Genomic DNA, 21051 nt, shown 5'->3' with positions numbered 1-21051 from the left:
ATAAATGTTACATATAAAAACGAGACATCATATCTTTGTGTGAAAAACATTCTGAAAGTTTTCACCAAAAAGCTGAAATTAAGTGAAAGCTGCCAAACATGCCTGTGAAGTTATTTTGTAGCTCAGTTACAAAAAGATGATGAACAGCGTAAAATGTCTGATTTCAGTATGTAAGTAAAAATATAAAGCGCACCAGGAACCGGTGACTCTGCTACAGTTTTCTGCCTCTGTACAGACCATTTAAGGGGTCCTGTTGTGGTCCCCGGGCCACTGCTGGTTGTTTTCTTCTTTCGTTGGGCGGAACAATTAACAGCTTCCAGGTGGCTATTGTTTCCGCCGGACCGTAGACACAGACGGACCAAACAAATCAAAAAGTTCCCCGCCTGAAGTCAAAACGGAAGATTAAATTCTGCTGTCGGGACGAAAAAATGAAGTTTCGGGGGAAAATCATCGACATCGCCTGTTTGAACCACTTCACCCGTGAGTGTGAAACATCTGTTTGTGCCGAGAGCCGAAGCTAAGCTGTTAGCTTCCCTCCAAATGCTGCACACAAACTGTAAAAAATAAAATTACATCTAATTAAAAGTTCCCGATGCGGGACTTTGTTCTTTCTTTAGCGTTTCTGACATAATAGGAAAAGTCTGTAGTTCGGCTTACAGCATGTGCTCAAAGAGCCGCAGACTGGTTACTGTTATCTAAATTTAACAAAATCTACATGGAGTCTGGTGCAGGCCTAATGAGTCATGATTAATTACCACAAAAATATCAGCTATATGTTTATGCTGCGTGAGTAATCTGTTATTTACCGGCTCTGTAAAAAGTTTTCCACTTCAAGTTTTCAGCTAATTTTTGTTGTTTAAAGTCAGTTTTACTGTTGAAATGTTTAGTTTTACTTAGTTTTCAACAGTTGTAATATTAACTGTAGATTTATTGTTTTTAGTGTGTTTATCGCGATCAAGTTTTTCAGAAGTGCAGATCAGAGATCTGATTGAAGTAAACTATTATTAAAACTAACCGAGTCTGCGTGTGACTGATTAAATATTTCTCCCGATTCACACCTCTGATCTTTCTCACCAGGAGTCGTCACCACCATCTCAAAGCTGACAAAGATGTGCGTCCTGCGGCTGACGCCGGACAACCTGTTCTTCGTTCTGTCCGGTAAAGTGGCCAACGGCGGCGTCAGCATGTGGTGTGAGCTGTCACAGGTGAGAGCCGACGCTTCGGCTTCCAGCTGCTAAGAAAATAAACTCAGGAACGAGTCTGAGATGATCAGGACCGTAATAAATGACCCTGATCCCGTCCTTCCTCGCGCAGGCCAACTTCTTCGACGAGTACCAGATGGAGGGCGTGTCCTCCGAGGACAACGAGATCTGTCTGGAGGTGACTCCGGAGAATCTGTCCAGAGCCCTGAAGACGGTCCAGAACGCCAAGGCGGTCAAAGTCAAACTGACCAAGAAGCACTGCCCCTGCCTCACCATCGCCGCCGAGCTGGTGAGAGCGCCTGAGAACAACTCACAGTCAGCAACAAGTTCACCTGAGACGTCTTTGTCTCTGCCACAGCTCGAATCATACGTTTAATTTTAGCCTATTATTCATAACATCAGGAGATGCGCTGCGTCTGGGGATACATTCATCTACGGTCGGCTCTCCGAACCAGAATCCAGCCACAGGTTTATCAAAGTTAGATTAATCATTCAGTCATGAAGAAACGTGGCACTCCAGTGTGAACCAAGGCCAGAAAACAATAAAGCCGAGGTGTCGCCCAAACCCTGAGAGGAAACTAAACACGAGTCAGATATAGAAGCCAAGACAGCTCATACTGGCTCATTTTTAGCTGCTTTTAAAACTCATTTGAACCTTTAATCTGAGAAACTTGAGCCCTCTTCCTCTGTGCCGCCCAGCCCACCCTGTCCAGCGTCAGTCGAGTCGTCACTCACGACGTCCCCGTTGACGTCATCCCCCGGAGACTGTGGCACGAGTTCAAAGAGCCGAGCATGCCGGACTTTGATGTAAGTGAAGCTGCCGAACACCAAATCATCCTTTTTATGAGAGCTGCCTTTTCATCACGGTTGTGTCACTGCAGGTCAGCATCTACCTCCCTCCCCTGAAGACCATGAAGAACATCGTGGACAGGATGAAGAACCTCTCCAACTTCCTGGTAAGAGGTTAAACATGTTCAGATCAAACACGGACTCATGCAGAGAGGAGCTGCAGCTTTATTTCTCTGGATTTGGGTCATTTCAGTCACGTTTGTCGCCGCGTTTGTGTAACAAACTGTCCGGCATGTTTTTAGCATAACGGTAAACTCCTTTATTTTGAAATACGTGAAAAGGCGTCTTCCTGTATGTCAGCCCTCCGCCCGGCTCGATGTAGAAATATTGAACTGAATGTGAACACGATGTTTATGTCATCTTTTCCCGAGAAGCCAAGATGTCAGATGAAAATAATTACATATTTAAACCTCGTGTTACCTGCGACAGGTGATCACACAGAACCTGAAGCCTTATGTCGCTTTAGATGTTTAGATGAAATATGCTGAAATATTTGGAGCGTTTTCATGTCTTTACCTGCAGTCGGACAGGAAGTGAAGGTGTTAACACGTCAGCAGGTGTTACAGCTCTGTGTTAAATCCTCGCTGTGACCAATGGGAACTTTTCAAGAAGCCTCATTTCAGCTTTCATAAACACCTCCAGCAGTGACTCTGACACTGAGTCAACTCCAAGAGGAAAACACCACTGCCACCTAGTGTTTGTGCGCTGAATTAGTGAAATACAGCAGCCCCTCGTTTATCGCGGGAGTTATGATCTAAAAATAACCCGTGACAGGTGAAATCCGTGAAGTAGCAGTGAATTATTATAGATGTTTCACTGCACACTTTATACACTTTTCTCCAGCAGGCATCAACATTTTCTTTCTTCCAAAACTGGATGACCTTCAAAGACATGAAAAATCAAATTAAAAAAATTATTGAATCAGAATCAGAATACTTTATTGATCCCTGGGGGAAATTATTTTTTGTTACAGTGCTCCATTTTAAACCAACATTAAGACAAGACAGACAATACGCTAACTAAGAATGAATTGAATCTGAATCATACTCCTTTAAAGAGACCTTAAAGTCTGAATCTTCAGGAGAACGAACCAACAAACGCCTGAACGTGTGTGTGTGTGTGTGTGTGTGTGTGTGTGTGTGTGTGTGTGTGTGTGTGTGTGTGTGTGTGTGTGTGTCAGGTAATCGAAGCCAACCTGAACGGCGAGATGAACCTGAAGATTGAGACCGATCTGGTTTCCGTGACGACTCACTTCAGAGACCTGGGAAACCCTCCGTGGGGTAAAAACACGCTTTAGCTCCACGAGCAGCTCAGACCTGCTGACGGATGAGCTCAGTCATCACGTCACATCCCTGATAACCAGTTAATTCTGGGGGGCGGGGCCTAAAGTCTCACCCTCCACCTGCTGCTGAGAGCCTCGTTTATATTTAATAATTACTGATTGTCAGTGTATCAGCTGTGGGCCTTACTTTTCATACATTGCTCCTCCGTCCCTCCAGGCGATGACGCCTCCCAGGATGGCGGCCCGTCTCAGAGCAGGGACCCGGAGAGCATGGTGGAGGCCAGGGTGGACATCAGGAGGCTGCAGCAGTTCCTCGTGGGGCAGCAGGTCAACCCCAGCAAGGCCATGTGCAGTGAGTCTCCCCTCACATGTTCGCACTCAGGACAAAACCCACCGGGGTCTAATCCACGTCACAGTTTAACACATTTCTCTCTCGTCCTCCTCAGACATCGTCCATCAGAGCGTCCTCCACCTGATTCTGCTGCATGAAGACATGTCGCTGCAGTACTTTATCCCCGCCGTGGCGTAGACGCTCTGCTCGGCGCCAGTCTGAGGAAGTAAAGCTGGACTAAACGGTTTCAGGTGTTTCATCACATGGACACAAAGCTGAGCGCGCCTGTGCTCCGTCTGACGGAGGCTCTCCTCTCTGACCTGTGATGGTGTTGGAGGCGACGCAGGACGGAGGAGCTTTGGACCGCTGAGATAAAGAGTCTGTGTTTGTGAGACGTTTCGACGGTTTTTGATTAAAAGTGTTTGAAAATAAAAACGTTTGAATATGTAAGTTCCTTTTTTAAAAAGTGACAATAAAATAAAAACTGAAGTATAAACATTTTAGGCTGCATGTCTGCTGCAGCTGCAGGTCTGGATGTCCTGAAACCCTCTGAAGCTGTGATGGATGGGACGGTTTCTGAAACCACCCTCCATCATTCTGTCACAGTTTGGCTTGTTTTAAGTGTATCAGTGGGTCCAGGAGAAATCTGCTTGTCCCTGATCAGGTTTGTTCCAAAGTCCACAGAGCCTCGAATCTCACCAGACGCATTTCAGAAGGAGAACTTTACCCTCCACAAAGACTCCGAGGTGATGGTAACACTGGTGAACCTGGTTATCGAGCTGCCACGCCCCTAATAATGCAAACTCCAATTGAAACAGGTGAGTTATTAAAGCATTCGTACTGCACAGGTGTTATAAAGGGGACAGTTTGTGTATCAGGCTGTAAACATGTTTAATTCTGCTGTAAAGTTTTAACGTGGCAGTCTGAGGACTGGCTCACTGCTGCCTCTGCTGGACATCAGAGGAACTCCCGTTTTTGTCTTGGCTTTATGTTCATTTTTACAGCTTTACTTTGGTTTTTTCAGACAGGATGTAGAAAATGTCTCCTGTTGCTAATTCTGCTCCCTGTGTTTCTCCGAGTCTTCCAGCAGGGGGCAGCACACCCAAACCTCTCAGCGCCTCATGTTGGCTGGAGGAGACCTTCAGAGTTGGATGTGTGGAGGCTGTGGTGCAGACACTTTTCTTTGTTTCATATGCGGCTGCAGGTTCCTGAGTGACGTAGGTCACGCCTCCTCTTCCTCCCCGCCACTGTGTCTGAAGGAGGATCGGTCACGGAGCAAAGCTCCTGTTTTACAGCCTTTGCTGTAAACTGACACTGCTGCTGGCCTCAGCAACAGCTGACCGTGCTTCATCATCATCATCCCACTCTGAGAGACGGTCTGCGCATGCTCAATCAGCTTCCAGCTCCGCGGACACCTGTTTACTCATGAGTGTTTGCTTTAACTGTCAAAGCAATTATTTTGAAAATCTGATATATGTTAAAGTTGAACATGTATCAGATTTTCAAAATAATTATACGATAATTCATCTGCGCAGCCGTGTCAGAGTTTCACAATAAAAAGAATTTTAAAAATGATTTTAAATGTCAGGATATCCGGATGAAATCCTCCACGTACTTCACCGGCGTGATCAGATTGTAGGAGTTACAAAATAAAAGCCGCAGTTTACAGAGATGCGCAAGGATGCGTTAAAGTGTCAGATTTTCAAAATAAATTCCTGCCATTTATTTCGTAGTAAGTTTAAATTCTTTCCCCTTTATCAGCTGTTCTTCTGAACAACCACGAGGAGCCTCCGTCACTCCAGCTGTTTCACGCAGACTGTCCACAGTGATCACAGCCTGCCCGAGAGCGTCCGCGTGTTTTACCTGACGGGTGGTGTTTTAAACGCAGTGGGCTCTGCTGTGAGTGTGAGCTCATTGCTGGACACAGGTTCATGCTGACTGGGACAAACTGGACCGTGACCCCCACTCCTCCCCCCCAGGGCGTGGTGACGTGAACGCGCCTGACAGGAGGAGAAGATGAAGCAGGACGCGCGCTCCCGCTCCGCAGACTCACAGCAGAGCTTCAGCGGACACACGCGGAGGAACCATGAGGGAGATCGTTCACATCCAAGCGGGACAGTGCGGGAACCAGATCGGGACCAAGGTAGGGACCGCGCCACGCTGATTCACAGCTTCGCACCTGCGGGGCGTCATGAAACGACTGTGAACAAACCAATCAGAGACACCGCGAGGGCTTCACGTACATTATCACTACCGTGGGGTTAGTGCGGGAACAGCAGAGGAGACGTGAATCACACTCGTTACTTTTTATTTAAGTAAAATGTTTCAAACGTAGCAGCGAGTGGGATGCGCCTCTGGAACCCGCTGCAGTAGAGTACAGAGTAGAGTACAGAGTAGAGTGCAGAGGGAATAATAAAAGTTCATCTAGAGTACATGTGGTGAGGGAGAGAGAAGTGAACTCTGTGAGCCACCCAGAGACTATTCAAGGAATCCACACACAGACACACACTTACCCACAGACACACACTTACCCACAGACACACACTTACACACAGACACACACTCTTCTCTCGGCTGGAAGTCAGAGATGAACACGCACAGATTGTTAATCTTTTTGAGTTCGTTAAAACTGTGAAGGGTAAATTGTGGAGTTTTTGTGGTTCTTCCTGGTTGATTTTGTTCGTTTATTGCAACAAGCCGGTGCCTCCTTCCTGTTAGCACAGACACTGATGTGTAACAGGGTGGTGTTGGTGCAATAACGGAGCAAAGCCTCCACCTCTGTGTAAGCTTACTGACAAGGTGTCCAGGTTAGGTTGTAACTCAAAGAACGGCAGCTTCGTTCATCGAGTCGGAGACGCTAGAACGTGTCTGACACTTTGAACAAGATAAACTGTCCCAGTTGGATTGGTACCCAGTGGAGTACAGCAGGATTACAGCACTCTGAACTAGTTTCAATTCAACGATTGCAGCTCTGACAGCAACCTCAGAAAATCTTTCAAAAACAATCACTGAAAACAACAGATTAAAGGCGTGAGGCTCTCACCTCAGTGCAGCCACTCAACTCTCTAAAATCTCCCAGTTTCCTTAGAATTTACTGGCTTGTTCTTTCATTTTCTCACACTTTCCTTCCCTGTTGCCATCCGAGCTTTTAGCCTCCATCAGAATCTCCATCAGACCCACTAACTCAATCTGAGGGACTAACTCGTCCCTCAGATTGAGTTAGTGGTTTTTTTTTAGTGTTTTTCTTCTTTCTTTTGTTTTGTTTTGGGTTTTTAGTGCATAGAAAGCTAAAAAAAAAACCTACGAAGAACCTCAGACTGATTAAACAAAGCTCATTAGGTGAGAGGTATCACAGCCTGTGCTCATTTATAAGTAAAGATTTATTTTAATTTTATTTGTAATTTCAAGATTAGGCCTCAAACTTTCCTTTTTGCTAAAGCATATAGTTAGTGCTGGACCAGCTGACCCTGAATCCTCCCTTAGTTATGCTGCAATAGACGTAGGCTGCCGGGGACTCCCATGATGCTCTGGGTGTTTCTTCTTCACTCACTATGTATTAACAGACCTCTCTGCATTGAATCATATCTGTTATTAACCTCTGTCTCTCTTCCACAGCATTTCTTTATCCTGTCTTCCTTCTCTCACCCCAACCAATCACAGCAGATGGCCCCGCCCCTCCCTGAGCCTGGTTCTGCCGGAGGTTTCTTCCTGTTAAAAGGGAGTTTTTCCTTCCCACTGTCGCCAAAGTGCTGCTCATAGGGGGTCATGTGATTGTTGGGTTTTTCTCTGTATGTATTATTGGAGGGTCTACCTTACAATATAAAGCGCCTTGAGGCGACTGTTGTTGTGATTTGATGCTGTATAAATTAAATTGAAGTCCTTGACACATCTTTAGCCGCCCTCTTCCCATTGAACAGAGCTCTGAGTTAGCTGCGGTGGTTTTCACACGCTGCAGTATGAGGTGTCAGATCAAGTCCGTTTAATTTACAGAAATGGTTAAAATCAGGGGGTGACGCGTGCTGCATTCAGGCTTCAGTAAAATGTGGGAGAGTCTGTTTCTTACAGCTTTTATGTTCTTATAAACTAAACTTTTTGGCCTTCAGGAGGAAGCTGTGAAGGTTTTAGAGCAAACATTTAACCTTGGACATCGGTGAGTCAGTGAACGCACCACAGAGTCAGGAAGTTGCTGAATCACCAATGCTTCTCTCTCTCTCTGTGACTCGCTCAGTTCTGGGAAGTGATCAGTGACGAGCACGGCATCGACCCCGCAGGGAACTATGTGGGTGACTCAAGTCTGCAGCTGGACAGAGTCAACGTCTACTACAACGAGGCCTCCTGTAAGTGCAGAGGAGAGTGAGTCACCTTCCGTTCAGGGTGATGAGATCACTTAGACTCCTGCTCAACTTTGGTGCACAAAGGTAACCACTCCCCTCTGTGTGCAGCGCATAAATACGTCCCCCGGGCCGTGCTGGTCGACCTGGAACCGGGAACCATGGACAGCGTGCGCTCGGGAGCCTTCGGACAACTCTTCAGACCAGATAACTTCATCTTTGGTAACCTCAGCAGACACGATCAGAACACGCCAATCAGCTCTAAACTTATGAAGTAGTTTAGTCTCATCCTTTATCCTGATCCTGCAGAGCTGCGGGTCTTTATTTAGCAGCAGTGTTTGACCCACCTGACGAGGCCGAGCACAGAATTCCTGCTCGGCGAGCTGCAGCGAAACTTTCCAGCATTAAATCGTCCGAGTAAACAGACTGACACGTCTGCAGCGTCTCTTATATAAACTATGTCTGAGCAGAAGATGAAGCAGAGGTTTCACACACACACACACACACACACACACACACACACACACACACACACACACACACACACACACACTCCTACTGTCCACTAGCTGAGAAATGGGTCACCACCAGCAACTGTGTGTGTGTCCATCTGTCGCAGTGATCAGTTTACATTTCACAGATGCATTTTCCCCTTTCTGATTGGCTGTCTGCAGGTCAGACAGGTGCAGGGAACAACTGGGCCAAAGGTCACTACACGGAAGGGGCGGAGCTTGTGGACTCTGTCCTGGACATAGTGAGGAAGGAGTGCGAGCACTGCGACTGTCTCCAGGTGAGTCATCTTTATGTGACCGACGCAGCCTTATTGGCTGAGTTTAACCTCAGTGGGTGGAGCTAAACCTTTTCTTCTTCAGCGTTCCTGCTTTAGTTTTTACGATTCATTGAACAACAAGATGCAGGATCATTAAAGTTTTCTCGAGACTGTGTTTTTCCTCACCGGCAGATTCACGTTTATGATTTGGACTCAAATTTCAGCTGAATTTAGTTCACGTTAGCGCTACATGCTAACAAATCTATTTGGACTCATGTTGTATGATGTTGGAAATATTTTATCCAGTCTCAGTTCTTCATCATAAATATAACGTATAGACCGTTGGGACGTTATGTTTCGGTCGTTGCAACGCTGCCAGGTCACACCTCAGACTGTGCAGGAGTTCAGCGATGCTCTGATCTGCGAGGACGCCCCCCAGGACACCATCCGTTGTCTCATTAGTGAAATTTTGGTAACGTGGACTGACTTCTGGGGTTGTTCAAGAATGTCAGTTTTCTAGTGATGGTGCCTTTAGGATAAACTGTGAACAGCATGTTTGTTCATGACACTGAGCTCCATCCTTGCACCGGTTGTCTGTCTCCTCACCGTTTACTGTAAGACGAAACTTCTCTTGCAGGGCTTCCAGCTGACTCACTCTCTGGGAGGGGGCACTGGCTCGGGGATGGGCACCCTGCTGATCAGCAAGATCCGGGAGGAGTACCCCGACCGGATCATGAACACCTTCAGCGTCATGCCCTCACCGAAGGTAGGAGGAGGAAATTTTGTCTGTCTGTCCCACATTTCCCAACGTGTTTGTTCGGATGCTTAATAAACATAAATACCGACTCGCCTCTTCTCACGTCCCGTCTGTCTTTGGTCCGTCAGGTGTCGGACACAGTGGTGGAGCCTTACAACGCCACCCTGTCGGTGCACCAGCTGGTAGAAAACACAGATGAGACCTACTGCATCGACAACGAGGCCCTTTACGACATCTGCTTCCGCACTCTTAAACTCACCACCCCCACCTACGGCGACCTCAACCACCTGGTGTCAGCCACCATGAGCGGCGTGACGACCTCGCTCCGTTTCCCCGGACAGCTCAACGCAGATCTCCGCAAGCTGGCCGTGAACATGGTTCCTTTCCCCAGGCTGCACTTCTTCATGCCGGGGTTTGCTCCTCTGACAGCGCGGGGCAGCCAGCAGTATCGAGCGCTCACTGTTCCCGAGCTCACCCAGCAGATGTTTGACGCCAGGAACATGATGGCGGCTTGCGACCCTCGCCACGGACGCTATCTGACCGTGGCCACCGTCTTCCGGGGGCCCATGTCCATGAAGGAGGTGGACGAGCAGATGCTGAATATCCAGAACAAGAACAGCAGCTACTTCGTGGAGTGGATCCCCAACAACGTGAAGGTGGCCGTCTGCGACATCGCTCCCCGAGGGCTCAAGATGGCCGCCACCTTCATCGGCAACAGCACCGCCATCCAGGAGCTGTTCAAGCGGATCTCTGAGCAGTTCTCGGCCATGTTCCGCCGAAAGGCGTTTCTGCACTGGTTCACCGGCGAGGGCATGGACGAGATGGAGTTCACGGAGGCGGAAAGCAACATGAACGACCTGGTGTCCGAGTACCAGCAGTACCAGGAAGCCACCGCCAACGACGGCGAGGAGAACTTTGAGGACGAGGAGGATGAGATCAACGAGTAAGAGTATGGAGGACCACAAGAGCCACACGTATCGAAATAAAGAAATCTGTGCTTAAATAATGAATTGTACAATAAATTCTGCATTTGTAAATTCATTCATGAATTCATTTTTACATTATTTATTCCAACATTACTAAAGTAATTTCTTATTTAATAATTTTATTTTAAATAAAAACATTATTTTTAAATATATTTTTAAAATGAATTATTAATCCATTAATAAATACTTCAAATTGAAAATGAATTTCACAAAAGAAGAATTAAACATTGAAAACCTCGTCTCAAACACCGTTTTTGAATTACATATTAAAAACAGATGTTTGTTAAAACACGAAAAGAGAAACGAGTTAAATGGTTTCTGGCACTTAAAAGGGCGATTCCACTCATTGTGTTTGTACAAAGGCCGTTCAGCCCCGGGATTTACACTGGGCTCCACGCGGACGTGAAGAATGAAGGTGCAGTGAAACGTAGAGCTGGACCTCCCAGTGTGCACCTGCCTGACCACCTGTGAAGGTAACGTGGCTAACGCTAGCATCACCGCACGTAGCCCCGTTGTTTAAAGCTCATCTTAGTTCATGAAAGTTTTACGTCGCAGGAGGACAGAGTGCAGTGCGACGTGGACGCACAACTCTGTGAAAACGACTGAAAACACCAGTGTGGACGCGGAGCGTTTTCAGACGTATCCAGGCGAGTGTGGGCGGAGCCTGTGTTTCACCTGATGGGTACAATGTTGCTGCTGCTGCTGATGGTGCTGCAGGGCGGGGCTGTGCTGATCAGAGACTGCAGACATTAAAATAGGAGCTGATTGAACAATAATAAAATGCAAAGATTTGTTGCCTTGTGGTTTCACCAATTTTAAAAACCAAAAAACTGTAGAAAATAAACTGGGCTCTGCCTGTGACTCACCCTGTGCCTCACTCTGTGCCTCACTCTGTGCCTCACCCTGTGCCTCACCCTGTGCCTCACCCTGTGACTCACCCTGTGCCTCACTCTGTGCCTCACTCTGTGACTCACTCTGTGACTCACCCTGTGCCTCACTCTGTGCCTCACTCTGTGCCTCACCCTGTGACTCACCCTGTGCCTCACTCTGTGCCTCACTCTGTGACTCACTCTGTGCCTCACTCTGTGCCTCTCTTCCTCCTTCGTCTCCTCATCTCATCTGTCACTCTCCACTTGCTGTCCGTCTGAGAACAAGGCACAGTTTACTGTTGCGTTAAAGTATTATTTAATCATCCACACTTAAAAATTCTTGCACCTAATCCATAATAAAGTTATAAGAGAAAAATGTTAGAACATTGCAGCTGTGTTGTTGTTATCCTTGAACACCTCTGCAACGCCACAACCTGTGTCACTGAGGCCTGTGCTCTTTTTAATCCAGCCTCACACAGCTCCTGTTTCCTCCTCGTGTCCTTACAGCACAATGTTATGAGTAATCGTTTTGTACCATCTCCAGAATACTGTTTATACTACAGCCACGAGTTTGCATCAGAATACTCCCCTTGTCATGTATTCCTGGTGCTATAATAATAAAGTAATCAATATAAAATGAAGTATTTATGATGATTCAATTTGTTTGATCCACTCTGTGCAGACACAAAGTTTATTAAATGTTTAAACTTTAGAGATACAATAATGTTGCTGCTGTAAAATCAGCATTTTGTCCTATTTGAAATATTTATAAAGCACCAAATCACCATTTTACACGACTTATTTTTAACACTTTACATGAGCGTATTTTTAAATTCTAATAGTTTCAGTGGGCTCACTAGTGGTGGCTAAACGAGAACGAAGACTCCCAAATCCCGTCACTGTTGGCTTCTCTGCTGAAGGTCCTGGATCCAGGAGCAGAGCTGAACCTGAACAGGCCCAGGGGGAAGTGAAGGGCGTTCAGAGTTTATCTTTTCTCCAAAAAATGACATTTTACACATTTCTACATAAAAATATGAACATTTGTCGATTTAAGAAGTGCAGAACGGCGCCGGTGCCTGTTTTAAAGTGTGAGACTTGTAATGCATCAGCGATGGTTCGCTCAGCTGTTGTTTCCAAAACTGTGCGCGTCGCTGTTTCAGGACCTGAGCGGGCCTCGCCGTGCAGACAAACACCGATGAGCCGCTTAATCTCCGGGGCCGGCGCTCTGTGTGCGAGACTTGATTTCCCAGCACTTCTGTTTGTGCTCGCAGAGCCGCCGCGCCCGTGTGCGCTCGGGCACAAAGAGGCTTCGTGTCTGTGGATCTGCGGCTCTTTGTCTGCACCGGGTTTCAGCAGAGTCGGCGCGTCTCCTGAAACATCAGCGTGCTGAGTCCTCAGATCATCCGTGAGCAGTTTTGCACTGAGCCTGGCTCTGCTCAATTATTCATATCATGACATCACCCAGGAGACTGTAGGGACCGCCCTCCTCCACCTACCTGTGCCTGTCCGTGAGGGGGAGGAGCTCCTCACACCTCCGTGGACTTTGATTTCTCTCATGAACATTTTTAAAGACGTGCCTTTGCATCTGTGTTTGTTTATAATGAGAGTAAATGTAAACGTGATGTGTTGTTTGTGGGTCTTTGATCGTGTGGAATATTTCTGCTGCTGCAGCTGAAATCCAACACTTTAGTTTTTTCTTTCTATTTGTTTAACGTGGAAACTTTAAACGTGGTCACAGGACGTCTCCGGTCCAATAACAGTGCAGGTGTTTGGCAGCAGTGATGAGTCTGACCTTCACCAGCAGAGGGATCTAATAAATAAGAGTGACGGCGGTTTCTTCATCTATAAAAGCTGAGCGGTTTCCTCTGTTACTGCCCGCAGAAGGTAAATGAATGTAAGAGCTGGTTTTGTTTAGTTTTTGTTACTTTTAAATCATGAGGAGGAGAAGGAGGAGGAGGGGGGTTGTTGGGATAAGTTCTCATGATAAGAACAGGCTGTGAGAGCAGCTGACTCACAGTGATGGAGACACCCAGAGTCTGAGCAAACGGATGATCCAGCTAAGAAAAGACGTTCATCTGTTTGTATTTTTGCTTTGTAAGGTCAGAATCTTCTAGTATTTTTAGATATTTCAGGTGCTTTCAACCATTTCAGGTTAAAGTTTAGCCTGGTTATAACAGACAGCAGATTTCAGGTCCATCTGCAGGATCCTCCTCCTCTCCAGACGAAGATCCAATCACACCTGAGGAACAAACTGCTGCTCAGGTGACCCAGCACGAGGTGAATCACCGCGTTCAGACATATCACAGGTTTATTTATTATTAAACAGCATTTTAATTCTGACACTCTCACACAGGGAAAGGTTTCGAGCTCTTTGATGATATTTTTAGGTGAACTGGGAGAATCGTTCTGAATATGGACGCAGACTCCCTGTGACTGTCGTATCTGACCAATAGGAGGTGCTGCAACACAACATCTGTATCTCCAGTAATCAGCAGGCGACCTGTCCAAGGTGTAGACGGAGATGATCTCAGTGATGCATTCAGGGAGCGTTTGAAGGGCGGCTGCAGGAGGTGAAGCCGATTATTCCACGTCCCTCCTGGTTTAAACAGCGTGGGTACTTTCTCTTTTTCTTCTCTCCTGCAAAACAAAACCTGAACCTGAAGGTTAAAATGTGCTGAGACATGAACTTTTTGAGGACGTACCTGTGAGTTAAGAAGCTGGGCCTAATGAGCAGGCCTCGGGTAATTGCTGCAGTTATTAAGGAGGCTCAGCTGAGATGGAGTGCCAGAGGCTGCACAGCCTGCAGGTCTAATTGGCAATTAGAGCGACGCGGAGCTCTGCTGGGCTTCTCCTGCAGGTTTAGTTGGGACAAAGTTTAGTTTTTGTTTTGTCGGATTTCCTCTGAGCGTGACGAGCTGCACTTTCCACACCTGGCACCAATTTTCAGCTTTCAGCATCAGTTTCTGATAGAAGTGTACTGAGTTTACACTGCTAGGACCCATTTAAGCCTCCCCTCTGAGTCAGACTGCAGTGAGCCGATCATTCAGTCTGATATCAGAACGCTTTCTGTGTCCTGATTGGAGGATTTACCTGATGTAATGTGTCACCTGGTTTAAATAGCTCAGATCTTCCTCACATTCAGATTGCGCATCAGCGATTATTTAAAGGAATGATGAAGATCTCAGTAACACTTCAGGTTAGTTTGCAAACTCAGTTCAGGAGATATATGATGGTTCAGTTAAAGGAGCAACAGCACAAACATCACAGATTTACTTTGTCACTCGCTGAGAACAGTCGTCGTTTAGGTTTGACAGCATTTCCAGTAGATGATGTCAGATGTTTCCTCCTGCCTGGCAGCTCCATCTTCACCATCCTCCCTCCTCCATCTCAGCCTGTCTGACTCTGAGCTGTCCCTCTGATGGACTCAGAGGGACAGCTCAGTTAGTGGTGGTTGTGCTTTATAAAAATATGAAACATAAATCACCGGAGCCTCTCGGTGCCGTCTTACAGCAGCTCAGCTTTCTTTATTGTGTGTTTCAGGTTTGCTAATCTCAGATTATTTAACCTTCTTCAGCCTGTATACAGGTGCTGCTGCTCTGTAACCACGTCCACCTCCACCCACCTCCCCTTTAATGCTTTCTGATCTCCTGCTGTTAGTGACGCTCGCTTTGCTCTGAGCGGGGCAGGAAGTGAACCTGGAAAATATGAATAAGTGTAAATGGAATAAAAAGACTATTTAACTTCTACGTCAGCTCTGTCACCAGCTCCTTATGGTGCAGGTGAGAGTTTGATGACCAGTCACAGGGATGATGCTGAGTCTGCTGCAGCTCTGTTAAGTTTATAACAGATAGTTCTGGCCTCTGAACACCAGCAGCGCTCCAGCTGCCTCCCACGGTCGTGGCCACACATCTTTTGGTTTGCTGGATCCACTCCTGCTTCATCAGAAAACCCAGATGATCAGTTTGCAGACTTTTCTAGTCACCTTTTAAGGACTGAGCACAGATTCTCAATGGGATTAAAGACCGGGGAGTTTCCTGGCCTCGGATGCAAATTGTTAATTTTCTGATCTCAGAGCCGCTTAGTGTTGAGTTTAGCCTCGAGACGCGGCGCTCCATCAGGCTGGAAAATGCACAGACTCCAGAACGCTCCTGGATCTGTGGGAGAGGCTGGTCATCGAGGATGTTTGTGGTGTGGTCAGTGCTTAAAAAGCTGAAACCTGTGATCAGCGTGGAGCTGTGGCATCCCCATCAGTCAGCGGTTGGCTCAGAGGCTGATGTTCAGCATGCACAGACCTGCAGACGTTCTAAAGAAGAAAGGTCACCACGTCTCAGCTGAATTTTGAACGTTTTTTCTGAGCTGTCTTTAAACATCGATTATCCTTCAATAAATCACAGAAACATGCAAAGAACTCAAACTAAGTTCTGTGAGGAGCAAACGCTGGGCGTGAGGAGTGAATGCAGCTCAAAGCTGTGTGAAGTCTCTCTTCTGTTTCACGTTGTATTTTGACATATCTGCATTTTCACACATGTCAGAGGGAATTTGAATAAAGATAATAAAAACCAACACCTGTAATTATTAGACCCGTTTATCCATCAGCATGTTTGGGCTTTTCTGCCCTCTAGTGGCCACAAATAACTAAATGCACCTTTAATTTTGGACCCTGAGGCGTCAAACAAAGCATCGAGCTGCTGCTGCCCTCTTCTTATGTTCGCACAACTTTATTGGCTTTTTTACAAATGAGGCAATTACGAACACGCCACGAGGCTGCGCCCCCCAGCAGAGGGAGGGAGGCCGGGACAGAAAAGGAAAGGGAGATAAATGGGGGGAGAGCTTTTAATTTGGCGAGCCTCGGTAGAGCTGCAGAAGAGAGGGAGGGGGAGTATAAGAGTATTTAAGAGAAGGGGGGTGAGGAGGAGGAGCTGCTTTAAAGCTTCATCGGACTTTTTTGTCCCACAACATGAGCAAACACAGCTGAGGAATAAAGAGAGGAAGCAGACTGAAGGGAGGAAGGAAGGGAACGAGGACGAACGAACAAGCCTGAGTGCGACACACACACACACACACACACACACACACACACACACACACACACACACACACAGAGAGACACACACACACACACACACACACACACACACACAGAGAGACACACACACACACACACACACACACACACAGAGACACACACACACACACACACACACAGAGACACACTCACACACACACACACAGAGACACACTCACACACACAGAGAGACACTCACTCACACACACACACACACAGAGACACACTCACACACACACACAGAGAGACACACTCACACACACAGAGAGACACTCACTCACACACACACACACACAGAGACACACACACACACACACACACACAGAGACACACACACACACACACAGAGACACACTCACACTCACACACACAGAGAGACACTCACTCACACACACACACACACAGAGACACACACACACACACACACACACAGAGACACACACACACACACACAGAGACACACTCACACACACAGAGAGACACACACACACACACACACGCTCTCTCGCTCTCTCTCTCTCTCTCGCGCGGCACACTGAGAGAGCGAGGAGGAGCAGGAGGAGGCAGCACTCTGAGGAGAAACCAGCGGCTCTGGAACAGCGGAGGAGTGCCGGAGCGGCGGCTGCCTGTCAGACCGGAGTCAGGGCTCACAGACCCCCTCGTCCCCAGGTGCAGCAGAAACCTGCACCTCCTGCTGCTCTCAGAGACACAGCCGAGAGTTTCTGTTGAAACACAGAAGAGTGGAGGAGCTGCAGACCTCAGGTCTGCTGGGTGGCTGGGTGGATCGTTTCAGCAGCTGCTGCACATTTTGGAGTCTCATCAGCTCAGAGGAAAACTTTGGGATTATTTCAGTCTTTAAAATAAGAAGACAGGGAAAATCATCATCACCTGAGGGGGCGAGAAGAAACACCAGCGGAGGAAAAAAAGAGCAGAAGAAGTGCCAGTGTGCACGTTTGTGCAAAGGTTTAATCATCTGGAAGAAAAGCTTTCATGAGTTGAGCCTGGCTGGAGGCTTTTGTCATGGCAGCCGGCTGCAGAGCTTCCTGAGCGTCGACACAACAGTTTAACGGTGAGCGGCAAGATTTCATATCGTCTCTGTTTATTTCTCTTTCAGTGTAAATCAAGGTCACTGCATCATTTCAGACTTCAGACACGCCCAGTAAAAGGGCCGTTTATGCCCTGTCACAGTCAGACCTGGAGCTGCGCTTTAGTGTTTCAGTGAGAACAACAGGAACGCAAACGCACTGGTATCATCGTGAGAAGTGCAGCGACGCTCGAACAGCTGCTGCTCAAACACGTTTGTGGGAGAAGCTCCAGCAGGCGCTCTGTGAGTGACGATGGTCTGCAGGGCAGCAGAGCTTCAGCACCTGTTGCATCGATGGATGCAGACCTGCTGCGAGCTCCAGGCACGTCCAGCCGAAGCAGAATTGATTTCTTGATGAGTCTGTTGTTTGTATCAGTCATCACTGCTGAAGAAAAAGGAAGATTTCAGCTTAAATGTGTTGCTCAGTTATAAACTTGATCCACACTGTGATGTATCGGCCGCCTCCAGAGTGATGAATGGCTGTGCTCTGCTCCTCGCATCAAAATGAACTTCATGCTTGGTGAACAGTTCTAGCGATGCAAGGTTCAAGGTTCTTTATTATTTGTCACATGCATAGTTATACAAGTATAACACACAGTGAAATGTAGCCTGACACGCTCCTCGACATGTGCAAAAATTGGGGGGGGGGGGGCTGTAGAGGAAGAACATTATATATACACATATAGTATATACACTGGGTGAATGTGCAGCAGTAGCAGCAAGCAGGTGAATTCTGTACATTAATATGAATAGACATCTGACTATTTTACAGGATAGACAATATAAACATATTTAAAATTAAAGGAATTGAAATGTACATTGTGCCTTGGTTTAGTGTCTGGAAGAGTCCTTCCAGCTTCCTTGGATTTCCTTCGAATATCAATCAGGTACTGGTGTCACCATCAGCCTTTGTTTAAGCTTTTCAGACTCTGTGTGTCAAATACATCCAAGAAAAAACGATTAACAATAATCAGGCCTCTCATCTTAATGGCCTCACGGTACCGTATCAGCCTATCAGAGCGCTGCAGGCTCGCTGGTTGTTCCTGGCGATCTGAATCCTCCTCAGTCACGCTGCTTTCTGCTCGTTATGTGTCTCTGCGTCCTTCTGTGGTCCTGAAAGCTTTTTATCATTCAAAGCTTCAAATCTTCTTTTATTTAATTTAAACAAGCCACAGAAATCCTTTGTGGCTGTTGTCGGCCTCTCAACCAGAAACAAGCTGCTGGTTAGTTTTGTCTTCATCTGTTTCCACAGTGATGGACAAACAGTGCATTGTTTGGCTAATGACGTCAGCCTGCTGTGGGACTTCCCATGATGCACTAAGCACTCTTCACACCCCCAGCCCCATTTCCTGTCTCCCTTTAACCAGTTATTGCAGATGTTGCTCGGCCAGATGTCTCTTCCTGTTAAAATGGAGTTCTTCCTCCCCACAGTCGAGTGACTGCCAGAGGATGCTGTCGTTTGTCACCGCCGTTGGGAATTCTGTGTGTGCCGTAAAGCTGTCGTCGTCGGAGCGTTTCATTTGTCCACAGTCGGAGTCCTTTGCAAACATACAGACACAAGCTGTTCGTGTAGCGTGTGAAATCCGTGCTAACGCAGTGAAGTCAAGTGTAGTAAAATATTTGCTGGTAAAAAATGATGGCGGCCCCTCTGAGGAGGACGTTGCATCTCAGAGCAGATCCGCCCCTGCCGAGCTGTAAAATCTCTGCTGAGAACTGCTGTCGTTTGTTTCCCACCAAGTACACAGCATCATTAAAGCGCTTCATGATTTATGGAGGTGTTTACGCTCTGGCAGGGTCGGTTTATTTCAGAGACGCTGCCGTCTGCTTTAATTTCAGAAAAGTGGCTCGAAGTACATCGATGTTCAAAACCAAACTCCGAGAACTCGAACATCCACCCGCCAGTGGAGAGGAGCAGGTATCAGCTGCTCCGTCTGCAGCAGCGTCCTCTCCTCCACCCAGCCTCCCATCAACAACACCTGGATGGTGCTCATCATCTGGACTTCTGATCCCAGCGAGCTCTGCTGACCGCCTGACTCTCAAACATGTTTGTGTTTCTGCTGCGGCTGTCGGGTTTCTTCATGCCCCGGATGCTTCAGAGAGAGCGACCGCAGCCACAAGCTTTAATGAGTCTCTGCAACATTTCTGCAGCGTTTACAAACGAAGGCGCTGCTCTGTCACTGAGCAGGAAGCACATGAACCCAGGCGAGCAGCTCTCAGGCTTCCTCAAGCAGATGAAGAAGACGCGTTTGTGAGCTTTGTCTACAGAAACATCTGCGCTCTTCGGTGGGGAAAGAGAACCTTCCTTTTAAACGTTCTGGAGATGTCACCGTTTCTGGAGGAATGGCTTTTTAAAAACTCATGATTTAAAACATGACAAGCTCCTGAAATTGAATGTTTGATTCTGGGAACTTCCTTGAATGCCGCCTGCCGTCCTTTCTTTAGATTCAAATCCCTCCTCTCACAGCTTCATCAGGGTCTTCCTCACTGTTGTTTCTTTGTATGAATTCACTTTCTGTTTTTCCTCTCATTAAATCCTCGTCTCCAGAATCCAGAGCTGCAGTCTGTTCAACTTTTTTCTCTCTGAATGTTTTTCAGGGACATTTTTCAGCTCGACAGCGAGACGACCACAAGAGCTGCCGACGCCACGAGGAGGTGACGCGAGGACAGTGGAGACGCAGATCTGTGGGGCTGAGCGAGTGTGCGTGCAGATGCCACACGGCGCTGCAGACGAGCTCGGACGCCCGTGTCACGGAGCTCAAAGGCGACTCCTCGGATTTCTCTCGCTGACTCTGTGAGTGGAAAATAAATCAGCAGGTTGGATATGAAACAACACAACGGCATCGAGCACAAACAAAGCTTCAGATCGTTCCTGCAGAGCTGGGCTGTGTGTCTGTGATGAGCACAGACTGTCGTGTCGTTTTCAGGCTCTTTCAGGACAAACTGGTGGGTCACTGAGTGTCCAGCGACGCTCTGGACCTGACATCACAGAAGAGCATCGCTCTGAAAGGAGGCCGGCGAACACCTGCTTCTTGTTTTCGGACTGGAACATGGCAGTGACACAGAGTTTGTCTCGCTTACGAGAGACGAGCTGAACTTTTAAAGGGAACATTCAAAATTACGAAACTACAAATCAAACGTACTGAAACATTCGGATGTTTCAGAATCTGTTCCTAGCTGAATATTCAGAGGACGCTTTGAGGATCGTTTCTGACTGACGGCGCCCTGCAGCATCCACCGCCATGCTCCCAGGAGGGCTGGGGTCCGGCGGAGGGGGTCGTGGCGGCGGCGGCCTGTGCCTGCTCCGGTGGCTGGGCCTCAGGCTGTGGTCTCGTCGGGGGACACTGGTCTTCGCTCTGCTCTGGTTCGGGTCCTGGTTGTTCCTGAACGGCCTGGTTCTGGTCCACAGGACCATCCTGTCTGACTTCTGCACCGACGACAAGAGCAAGAGGATCCTACAGAGACTGGTGAGTCAGTCCAGGCCTTCAGTTAGCACAGGAGTCTGGTTTTTGTGGTGGGGTTGGGTGGA

At 47.5% G+C, this 21051-nt stretch overlaps 3 protein-coding genes across 4 annotated transcripts in view; all 3 read left to right on the top strand.

The window, feature by feature from the left end:
* The first annotated feature begins 350 nt into the window (after window positions 1-350).
* Window positions 351-3909, top strand: hus1 (HUS1 checkpoint clamp component). The gene is made up of 8 exons (XM_085363195.1): window positions 351-480; window positions 1078-1205; window positions 1315-1491; window positions 1902-2009; window positions 2084-2158; window positions 3232-3331; window positions 3551-3685; window positions 3780-3909. Exons 1-8 carry the CDS (start codon window positions 429-431, stop codon window positions 3860-3862), a joined length of 858 nt encoding a protein of 285 aa, XP_085219321.1. The 5' UTR covers window positions 351-428; the 3' UTR covers window positions 3863-3909.
* A 1820-nt stretch (window positions 3910-5729) lies between these two features.
* tubb6 (tubulin, beta 6 class V) lies at window positions 5730-10510 on the top strand. The gene is made up of 6 exons (XM_085363184.1): window positions 5730-5807; window positions 7893-8001; window positions 8107-8217; window positions 8670-8785; window positions 9402-9530; window positions 9650-10510. Exons 1-6 carry the CDS (start codon window positions 5751-5753, stop codon window positions 10466-10468), a joined length of 1341 nt encoding a protein of 446 aa, XP_085219310.1. The 5' UTR covers window positions 5730-5750; the 3' UTR covers window positions 10469-10510.
* A 10162-nt stretch (window positions 10511-20672) lies between these two features.
* Window positions 20673-21051, top strand: part of dipk1c (divergent protein kinase domain 1C) — a 38703-nt gene continuing 38324 nt past the window's right edge. For both annotated transcript variants that reach the window (XM_085363180.1, XM_085363181.1), the window contains exon 1: window positions 20673-20989. In XM_085363180.1, coding sequence (XP_085219306.1) covers window positions 20765-20989 — 225 coding nt within the window. In that variant the 5' untranslated portion in view covers window positions 20673-20764. The remainder of the gene's footprint in view (window positions 20990-21051) is intronic.

The sequence above is a fragment of the Diplotaxodon limnothrissa genome, linkage group LG9, assembly GCF_057381915.1.
Source record: "Diplotaxodon limnothrissa isolate DT_005_m linkage group LG9, D_limnothrissa_male_GT1.1, whole genome shotgun sequence".
In the NCBI taxonomy this organism is placed as follows: Eukaryota; Metazoa; Chordata; class Actinopteri; order Cichliformes; family Cichlidae; genus Diplotaxodon; species Diplotaxodon limnothrissa.
This window is presented reverse-complemented; position numbering and strand designations above follow the sequence as displayed.